This window comes from Pelodiscus sinensis, chromosome 2 (assembly GCF_049634645.1).
Source record: "Pelodiscus sinensis isolate JC-2024 chromosome 2, ASM4963464v1, whole genome shotgun sequence".
NCBI classification, from domain to species: Eukaryota; Metazoa; Chordata; order Testudines; family Trionychidae; genus Pelodiscus; species Pelodiscus sinensis.
The window spans coordinates 6,760,236-6,770,412 of record NC_134712.1 but is presented as its reverse complement, the minus strand read 5'-3'; the positions used below and the strand labels follow the sequence as shown (position 1 = coordinate 6,770,412).

Below are 10,177 nucleotides of genomic sequence, written 5' to 3'. Positions count from 1 at the left end.
CCAAAAATCCATGAACTAAACCTGGATTCAATTCCTGTTTCTGCCACTGACCTTCAGTGTGATCCGGGCAAGTCGCTTCTCTCTGGGACTCTCTGTCCTTCCTCCCATGTCTATTTGGGGTAGGACCTAATTTCAATGTGTCTCTTTAGTGCCTAGTAGAATGGGGCCATGATCTCACATGGGGCTTCTATGGGTACGTCTACACAATGAGAAGTAGCGAGTCTCAGAGGCTGGCTTAACGACTTGTGCTAAAATCAGACGTGTAGACTTCGGGCTCTGAAGCGCACCCCCTTCCCCAAGCTTCAGCGACAGAGCTGCAGTCAGAGCCAGGCCTGCACAGCAATTTTGCCTGAGCCCTGCGAGCCCGAGTCTATTACCCAGTTTCTGAGACTTGCTGCTGTGTAGACATCTCCTCCACACCTGTCACACAAGCCATACCCCTGCACGGGAAGCATGTGATCTGCACAAGCGCTAAGGCTGGCAATGAAGAAAAGTCCACAACACATGGTACAAAACAGTGAACCCTTTTATTTTGCTGTTGTAGCTGGGGGCAAAACCCCCTTAATCCACTTTAGGAATTTCATAAAACTCAAAAAAGTGATTACTAAAAGGCATACGATTTTACACAAGACATAAGTAAACAGACTTTTCTTTTAAAAAAGGTTATAAAGTGTCAAGATCCTATACCTCATCTGCGTATCCCAAGTGATGCTGTCTGGTATAAAAGCACTGGATATAATAATTTAGCTATGGCTCAGACCAAAAAAGATGTTGGGCTTAATCTACATACTACTAAGATTGCCCATGGAGATTAAAAGGAAAAGTATTTGCGCTTCTTTGTTGCAGAGAAAGAAACAGGGAAATCAAGAGCTCCTTTGGGAGAATATTACCTAAAGGAAAGCAGAACACTTTAAAAAAACCCTAAGAATGTTTATTAAATGCCTGAAAATGTGATGCCCAGTATCCGGTGACCCCACACTGAGCAAAGACAGCAGGCGAATTTTTGCCTCACCAGACAGTATCCATAAGAAACCCAAAGGCAGAAGCTGCTCCTATGTAGCCAGGTGGTTAGAAGCAAATGGGATAGAAGAACTTGTAAACTGCAGTGTAAAAAAGGAACTGCCTTTTGCTACTGTGTCAATTTTGAGGAATAAAAGCAATTGACCCCGTTTTGTTTGGAGACATGAGACTCTTTGCCTCTTCCCCAATCGGCTAATAGTAAGAAGCCTGTTGTGGAAAGCTCTTTCAGCCCCCGATGGTGGCGGTGGCTTTATCTCCATGCACGATCTTTAAACAGAGACACAGAAGTTTAAAAGGTGGCCATTTACACAGGTGTTTCACGCTCCTCATCACTGATGCCCTTCACTGTCCTCTCTCTTGTTTTTGAATCACAAAGCACTGAGAGCAGAAGGGAAACATGATCATTTTAAGCCAAAACATTGTCTTACACACACAGGAAATGCCCTTCCCGGCCTCCTCCCTCCCGTAATATATCCCACCCCCCACTCAAGCTCAGACAGACAATCCCTCGCCTTCATGAGCAGCACAAAGGTTCTTCAGAGACTGGTCAGGGAGCATCTGTTTACAGTGATCCGGCTGAATGTCTGAACTACAGGCTCAGGTTTGGCGCAACGGCAGTGCTAGGAATTTAAATATTGAAGTCACTTTAAAGGTGTGGGGGGAAAAGGGTGCCTACAGCCTATGGTGTCTACAGTTCAGTTTGTGCCTTTTTTGTTGTTTTCTTATGGTAGATGGAGACATGAGGGATTCATTTCTCCTTTGCATTTAATTTGACTCCTCAGGAAAATCAATGTTTCCTCCCTTATTTAGCAAGCACAATCCAAACAAGCGGTTCAGGAACTGTCTTGATGCCATGGCCAATTCAAGTGAGGCCAATTCTTTAACGAACAGTTCTTTTCTTCCACGCGTGTGTTGTGTGTTTGAGGTAAATAAGGGCTGGCAAAACCAAACCGGAATACAAATCACTTCCACCGGCCAACAAGTCTCACTTAGGACACCTCTAACATGAGAAACCTGCTTGCTTTCCAATTGTCTGGGGAGTCCCCCAGGAAGAAAGGGTGGCCAAAGCAGGAAAAATCCCAGGATGGCAGGCCTTTCAGAATTCTTTGTGGCCAAGCTGCTCAGAAGTTGGTACTGCAACTCCTACGTCCACAAAGAAAGTGCTCAGCATCCAGCAGCTCCCACAGGAAAATCTGAACGCTTTCTCTGCTTTATCTTGTTAGCTCTCACTAGACCAGTGTTTTTTAAACTGATGTGCCGTGAGGCAGTCGGAGGTGTGCCACGGAGAACAACAGAGTTCAAAATGGCCACCCTTAAAGGGGCAGGTGACTTTTTTTTTTTTTGCTCAATAACTTTCCCCCCCAACCCTTCCTCCCCACCCCCAATCTTTTTTTTTGCTCAACAAAAAATCCTAGGTGTTCCTCATAAAACAAAATATTGTTTGGTCTTCCTCAGTCTTAAAAAGTTTAAGAAACACTGATCTAGACAATCCTAACCATAGGCATTAAACCTGCATCTTTAAGACTCCATCCCTTTTCACATTAGACACCCACATTTGGAAATCTTGGACCACGAAGCACAAAAAGGCACAAAGTTGTTTTGTCCCTTCTTTGCAGGTCACTGTGAGGATTGACTCAGCCCTGGAGCTGGGGGCAGGAGGAGGGATGTGGGGGGTGGGTAGTCACAAGCAAACATCCTCCAACTAGCCCCACGTGACTGCTGAAATGCTTCATGCACGAGGCGAGAGGCAAAGACAGTCTGGTTTGAATCAAGCCACTGAAATGATAAAGCCATGGCATGGGCGAGAAGGAGAAATGGCAGATCTCATCCGTTCCAGTGTGGAGGTGGAGAGGGAGATATTGTCAAACTGCCGCTACTAGCCAGAAATGGTGGCCAACGTTAGAAATAAACAGGAAAATCTGAGCACTTTCTCCGCTTTATTTTGTTAGCTCTATCTAGACAACTCTAGCCACAGGCATTAAACCCGCATCTTTAAGACTCCACCCCTTTTTCTGAACACGTGTTCCCCATCTCCATCTCTGCTCCACTCCATTTCTTTTACTTGCAAGTCATGAGTTTTCTTCAGAGAACTTCTTCTGGACTGACACTCCTTAACCAGCTGTGAGTCGGAGAAACAAGAACCCTCCCTGCTCCTAGACCAAAACCATTGGTGTCTCCTACACGGAGCTACACGCTTCGGCCTTGGCGACACTATTGCAGGCTGTTTACCTAAGCCACACACATGAACAATGTAGCTGAAGTTGATGTACTTAGGTCTGCTCGCTGCGGTAAGTCGACAGCTGATGCTCCTTCATCGACTCCGCTTACTCTCCTCGTTTTGGGGAGTACTGGAGCCGACGCAAGAGTGCTTGATTTATTGCATCTATACTAGATGGGATAAATTGACCCCTGATGGATCAATTGCTGCCCATCGATCCAGAGGGTCATAGAGACACGCCCTTAGCTCCGTTACAGCAGAGGTGTATCCATCTAAAACCAATCGCAGCAGCTAAGGGATGAATGGCTTTGCAGTGACCTGGAAAACGGGATACCATTTTAACACACAGAGGTCTCCAGAGGGATTACATGGTACCAGTTTTCAAAGCAAGGCGGAGACAGAGGTCTCCTCTCGCATCAGTTTCTACATGGAGGGAGCCCCATGACGTCAATGGAATCGATTCTGCTTTCTCCTGTGATTTGCCCCCTCCAAAGAATGCCCCCCACATCCAGATCACACACACAGCTAGAGATAAGAGCCCCGTTTCAGTCTCAGAACTCTGAGGGGGCTGGGGGCGCAAAGGGGCCCCCATCACTGAACCCGCTAAGCTCTCACATGCCCCCCTTGTGAACACACTAGATTTGACCCTCTGGCCGCTGTGTCCCGTGCCACCGATCAACACTGAATGTGCTAACCACGTGTGACGATGCACACTCCTCCTCAGCCTGGGCTGCAGGGCCATTACCCTGAGAGGGAGGGAGGGAGGGAGAGAAAAGGAACCTCATGCCATGAAGGTGCGGATAAAGAAACATTTCCATGCGTGCGGAGGAGCGCGCAGCATTGGCAGCATCCTCGATCTGCTGCTGGCCTGGCACCCCTGGAAAGTGGAAAGCTATGGGGTGCAGCACTCTCACCGCTCGCCCTGTGATGGAAAAGAGGGTTGATCAGCAGGGGATGCTGGTTGCACTAGGGCAGCAGCCTGCTGTGATCCGGGGGTGCACTGAGACACTCCAGGCATTTGAGTCAAGAGGAACCGGGGCTGTCTGCATGGCTGGGTCGAGTAGCCTCGCCCTGCTGTTGGACCGAAGCAGGAGTCTGCTGGCTTCTTGCCCAGGGGAAACGTACCACTGAAGTGGAGTGCAGAGGAGATGCCCAGGGTGACAGGGAGCACACAGGAGCTGGACGGGCATCCCACAGAGTGCAGGGGACGGGCTGGGTAGAGACGCGTGTACTCCTAGGGCCTGGTACAGAACTAGTGCAGAAGCCACAAGCATAGAGCAGATCCTCAGGGGTGACTGAGCACCTTTCGTTACCGCTTGCAAATAAACGCCCCGGGAGGCAATCAGAGAGAACGGGAGCATCCACGCCACCCCACCCATGATACACCCACGACAGGGTCTCTACCTGTCCTGGCCCCGACACCACACCCTATCCCTGCCGCTCCACTGATCTCTCACCTCCCCGGTAGTCAGACACACCCTGCTCTACTCTTCTGGCCCAGGTGGCTTTGTAGGACACCTGCTAATGTCAGAGGAAACCAAGATGGGGATTTCTGCGCCTTGGACTCTGAAGTCTGGGGACACTGGAGGACTCCCATGGGCACTGCTATGCAAATGTAGGGAGTTCCTTTGTGGGGAGAAGGCATCCCCTACTGGGCCGGTGAGAGAGCTCTTATGCAATGCTGGAGGGGGAATGACAAAGTTACTGGCCCTTCGAGCTGCACACAACGATCCTCAGAAGCTTGAGAGCGGGGGCTCACCGGCAGTGGCCAGGACCCGGGATGTTTGTCCCACCCCATGGTAGACGAGCCCTGCAGGGCTGAAGCCCCCAACCCTGTTGAGCAGAAGCACCTACCCCACCATCCACGCAAGGCGTGGATCCCAAACTTCTCCTGCTCCAGTCGAGTAGGTGGAGAATGGGGGCGGGAGCGTGGCGGGCTCCGTGAGCCGCACTTCAATGGTAAAAGGACGTCAGGTGGCTCGCAAGCCGCAGCTTGGCCGCTCCTGCTCTATGCTATCCCACCGGAGGGTACCTCAATGTCGTCTCCGCTCCCTCCAAAGGCGCCTTGCGGGACCTGCTTGCCAAGATCCCGAGGTGGATGGGAGAAGAAACCAGTGCACTGCAGGTCGCGCGGGGGCACCACGAAGGCGCCTGATCGCTCTGTGTGGGGCGCCCCCGAGGTCGCACGGTAGGGCAACAGCACAAGTACCAGCTGGATGAATCACGCTACAAGCCCTCCCTCTGGGTGTGGCTACAGGGCGAGCACTCGGTGAGGTGCTGCTGGTGACTCGGGAGGTGGCGTTCCAGGCGAGGTAGTGCTAGGGAGGGCTCTCGTATAAGGCAGGCAGCACGGATGCAGTAAAGCTACACTGGCTCTTTGGCAGACACTTGCAGAATCCAGAAAGCCTTGCTCAAGAGACCCGACATGAAAAAGATCCGCAGGGGGTTTCGCTCAGAATGTGAGACTTGGAATGATCCGTGGGGGGGTCGATGCTCAGCAGCCTTCGGAAGTCAAGGCCCTTGAACAGCAGCTCCGCATTGCGCCCCCCCCAAATGGAGGCGCTCAAGATGGCGCAGCATTGTTGATCATCTGGGCCCATCCACTCTGACAGGATCTGCCCTTTGTTTCTATTGACCAGGAGTAGATGAAATCAGCATCTGCGGTCCCCAGTGACGATCCTCATAGGACGTTCACTGGAGACGTGATGACGGTGTTACAGTGACAAATGACACCGAGAGGCCCCAGTCCTTTCCATGCAGGGCTTTGTGTTTCTCCAGATGAGCAGGTCCCACGCCCAGATGCTGTTTTCAGTTGTGGATGCCAGACGCATGAACCACTTGGGGTGGCTTCCTGGAAGGCAGGTTTTGCACTGGGCTGAGGATCATCTATCATAATTTCTTTGTGTTCTGCTCAGGAAGGGGACGTTTATATTCCCCTTTCCCTTCGTGGGGACTTCCAGCCCCCGTTCCTCCACAGACGAGCCGCGCCGCCCTGCGGCACTTGGGAAGAAAGCTTGACCAAGCCCTGGCTGGATTGATTGAGTTGGGGTTGGTCCTGCTTTGGGCAGGAGGCTGGACTCCATGACTCCTGAGGTCTCTTCCCCGCCCTAGGATGCTGGGACAGGCCAGAGGATCTGAGCAAGGCAAGTACGTCCCATTGTTAATTTGAATTTCCTCCTGTGCTTGCGAGCCGAAAGCCCATTTTAAAAAGCATATTGGGCCGGGTGCAGCGATAATACGTCGCCTCTGCCACTGGCGAGCCGCCCCCTCGGCACACCCCGCTGTGCTTATGAGGTATTTATCGCCATTGTTTACACCCCCACGCTCCGGCGTGTCTGCGCTACGATTGCAGGGTGTGTGGAGAGCCAATGGCCCTGCGCTGGTGTGGAGATTCCCCAGCCAGGCACTGTGGAGAGGGACTCTGGAGCAGGCCCTGGGCGTGCTTGGTGTTCTTTGGGCACCAGCGGCTCTTTCTAGACCGGAGGGCGCCCCCTTTACTCCCGGCTGCACGGCTGTGGTAGAGGTGGGCTGGGAAGAGGACTTGCTGGGCCCACCTCTGCTTTGAATGCCTGACAGGGGGCGCCTGCTCGCAGAGAGATGGGACTGGGGCCCGGCAGAGGTGCGCGCCGACACCTGCCGTCGAGGAGCAGCGCGAATGGCAGGTCTCCCCTGAACTCCAGTCGGCGGGAGGAAGGGGGAAGACAGAACAGAGGCAGCAGAGGCCCAAGCCCCGGGTCCCCTAGGAGGCTGCAAGTTCTGGGCATAAGCCAGATTCTCCGGGAGTCACCACTTCACCCACATGCCAGGCCACGGGTGCCAACGAGCCCAAGGTTTTAGCAGCAGCTGCCGTCCTTAGGAGAGCCCCCAACATCTTTTAGCCCCTTGCACGATGCACACCCCCCCCCCAGCACAGGGGTATCTAATCCCAGCAATGGGCCATGGTCGGAGGGTCACCACAGAGGGCTGTCTGCCTACGTAGGATGCTGCTGCAGAACATGCTGTACTAAGGGTGAGACTGGACCCAGCCAGAGGGAAAAAGACCACACATCCCAAGAGAAATAGCATGTCCCTGTGCTCCCTCAAGGTTCACTCGGTGTAGGAAGCTGCTCAGTCCTCCAGCGAGATGGCAGCTAGCAAGGTGGAACAAGCAGATCCTGGCAAGTTACACTGATGCGGAACCAGACGGGAAACTCCCACCAGCCAAGAACGAGGCTAAAACTTGGCACTCTCCCAGTTCACATGCACACGTCACCTCTGCGACATCAGGTTGTCTGGCTGCCTCTTCCCCCTCCCTGTCAACCCCAGCACCAACACGGTTTCGGAGTCTATTTGTCAGTTGTGAATATACTTTAGGATGCACCTGTCCAACATCTGGCTAGCGCCCACCCCTGCTAGGCCCCTCTCCTCCGAGTGAGGAGACCTTTACTGGCCCTAGCTCTGCACCCTCCTATCTCCTCCTCGCCCCAGGGTACAGCCCACTGCCCGAAATGCAGACCGCTTGATTTCAGAAGGAGAAAAGGAATTCTAGAGCCAGGTTCTTCTCAGGCAGAGGAGGGAGGGAGCCGGGAGGGGGAAGAGAACCTCTGAAATCTGATCGAACCGGGTTCTCTGTCGGAGAGTTAAGATCCCGCGGGATAGGGGATATTCAGCGCAGGCTGGAACTCAGTGACAGAGCAACACCCTGCCCCGAGGGACTGACTGGAGCCAACTCCACCGAAGCCCATTCAAGAAATAAACCAAGCCACTTGCCCGTGATCCTACAGGCCCCGCCGGCACATGGAACGTGGCTGCCCCAATGAAAAGCAGCCCAGGGAACAGGGAGGGGGAAGAATGCCTGTGATTGGCGCCAAAACCCAACCTCTGAACATGGCTTAACCCCCGATCTGGCAGACCCAGTGGAAGGCGCTGGCCCGATGCGAAGCTGTCACCGGGTCAGACTGCAGCTGTCACATGTCAGGCAGCAGGCAAGTTCTCAGCATAACCCCCCTCCCCGGGCAGCGCAGCATGGACTGATCCCTTCCTGCTGCTGGGTTCAGGCTTACGATGCTTTTCGTTCTCGGTGCATGGAGTTCAGATCAACTCACGTTACACCTGCCTGCGGGGCAAGGGGCGAGGAGGCGGAAGGGAGATTTTTGTGGTGGAAAGAATGATGGGCGAATTATTTGTCCATTAAAATCAGGAGTCAGATGCCCAACCACCTTCCCTCCTCGGCCTTAGTGGGCCACGGGGGCAGGAATTCTTTAAGGGGAGAGTGCTTCAATACCAAGGAAAGATCAGTGCTACTTTGTCCGAGCTCCCTGCCACCGTCCGACCCCGCGTGCCCACGTGTGTGTGTCTGCGCGTGTGTTTTGGCAAGAGGTTGCTGAGGTTACATGATGCAGCATTTGTTCTTGTGGTTGTGAGGGTCCTTGAATCGGAGTCTCTGCTTTGGCCGGTATTTTTCCAAGTACATGAGTTGCTTGCTGTTGATAGCTCCTCGGCGCTTCCTGGAACACAAAGAGAAAGCCATCAATGCTCCCAGGCCGGGGAGCGTCTGCACACAGCCCTGCCCTCCCCCCGACTCTCTCTGCCTTGCGCCCATAACTCAGGGTGCGTCTAGACTACAGGCTTTTGTCGACAGAGGCTTTGTCGACAGCGTCTGTCGACAAAGAGCGTCTAGACTACATCCAGTTCTGTCGACAAAGCAAGGCGCTTAGTCAACATGACAGTGTAGACGCAAAGGACAGTGTAGACGCAATAACGCCTTTTGTCGACAGAACTCTGTCGACAGAAGGCGTTATTCCTCGTAGAATGAGGTTTACCGCCGTCGACAAAACTGCCGAGTTTGTTGACAAAACCCTGTAGTCTAGACACACCCTCAGTGTCCATGCAGCAGAACCCTGACAGACTAACAGGGCCCATGGCCAGCAAGTGGCTCTAGAGGCTCTGGGGGAAACACCACATTCCTCAACAGCGGGGGGGAAGGGTAGGTTCAAAGCCAGAGGCTGCATTTCTCCCCCTTCCTGCCTCTTATGCTTAGTGATGCAGTAAATCCAGCTTTGACTTCAGCAGGCCTGTGTGCCTCCCCCACCATTAATGCTGTTACCCGGGGAGCTGGGAAATATGGGAGGGAGCAAACTCTCGCAGGCTGAGTGTAAGCAGAGAGATATTTAGATCAACAGCACGCTTGCAGGGAGGTCTATTCAGCTGTGGGTTATCTCCAGGGAAGTGGTGGGAACGAATGTTCCTTCTAGGGTTTTTTTCCACCCATGTGCAGAATAAATTTTGTTGTATGCACTGTGATGTGTGCAGATGTGCACCACCACTAGAAACAGATGCTGCTGGCTGTAGGTGCTCTTCTAATCAGCTTCATGGCATTTGAAACTCTCCCGGGTGGCTGCCCATGTGCTCAGCTTTCAGGGAACACTGGTGGGGACAGCATGTCTCAGGGGCATTTAAAAATGGACTAATAATGATAACCCAAGGATACATCTCCAGGGGAGGGAACTCCAGTCATTAGGAAAAGTTATAACGTGTTAGTAACGGGGGATTCAATCATTAGAAACATAGATAGCTGGGTTTGTGATGACCAGGAGAACTGTATGGAGCACATGGATAGGACAGAGACATCTCTTGGGGAGAGTCTATGACTAGAGATGCTCTATATTCTAGTCAGGAGGAGAGGATGGAAGTATGGGTCAGATCAGATGAAACACAATCAAATGAAAAAGAGTCTAACACATTGGGAAATGTCAGACAGATAAATAGAGACAAATTATTTAAGTGCTTATACACAAATGCTAGAAGATTAAATAATAAAATGGGTGAACTAGAGTGCCTAGTTTTAAAGGAGGATATTGATAAAATAGACACCACAGAAACTTGGTGGAATGAAGACAATCAATGGGACACAGATATACCAGGGTACACAATATATCATAAGGACAGAACAGGTTGTGC

The 10,177-nt window shown here is 52.3% G+C and overlaps 1 protein-coding gene across 9 annotated transcripts in view; it reads right to left on the bottom strand.

Annotated features, from left to right (window-relative positions):
* Window positions 1-508: 508 nt before the first annotated feature.
* The window catches only part of PTP4A3 (protein tyrosine phosphatase 4A3), a 171,278-nt gene continuing 161,609 nt past the window's right edge, over window positions 509-10,177 (bottom strand). For all 9 annotated transcript variants that reach the window (XM_075920041.1, XM_075920037.1, XM_075920039.1 and 6 more), the window contains one exon: window positions 509-8,724. In XM_075920041.1, coding sequence (XP_075776156.1) covers window positions 8,607-8,724 — 118 coding nt within the window. In that variant the 3' untranslated portion in view covers window positions 509-8,606. The remainder of the gene's footprint in view (window positions 8,725-10,177) is intronic.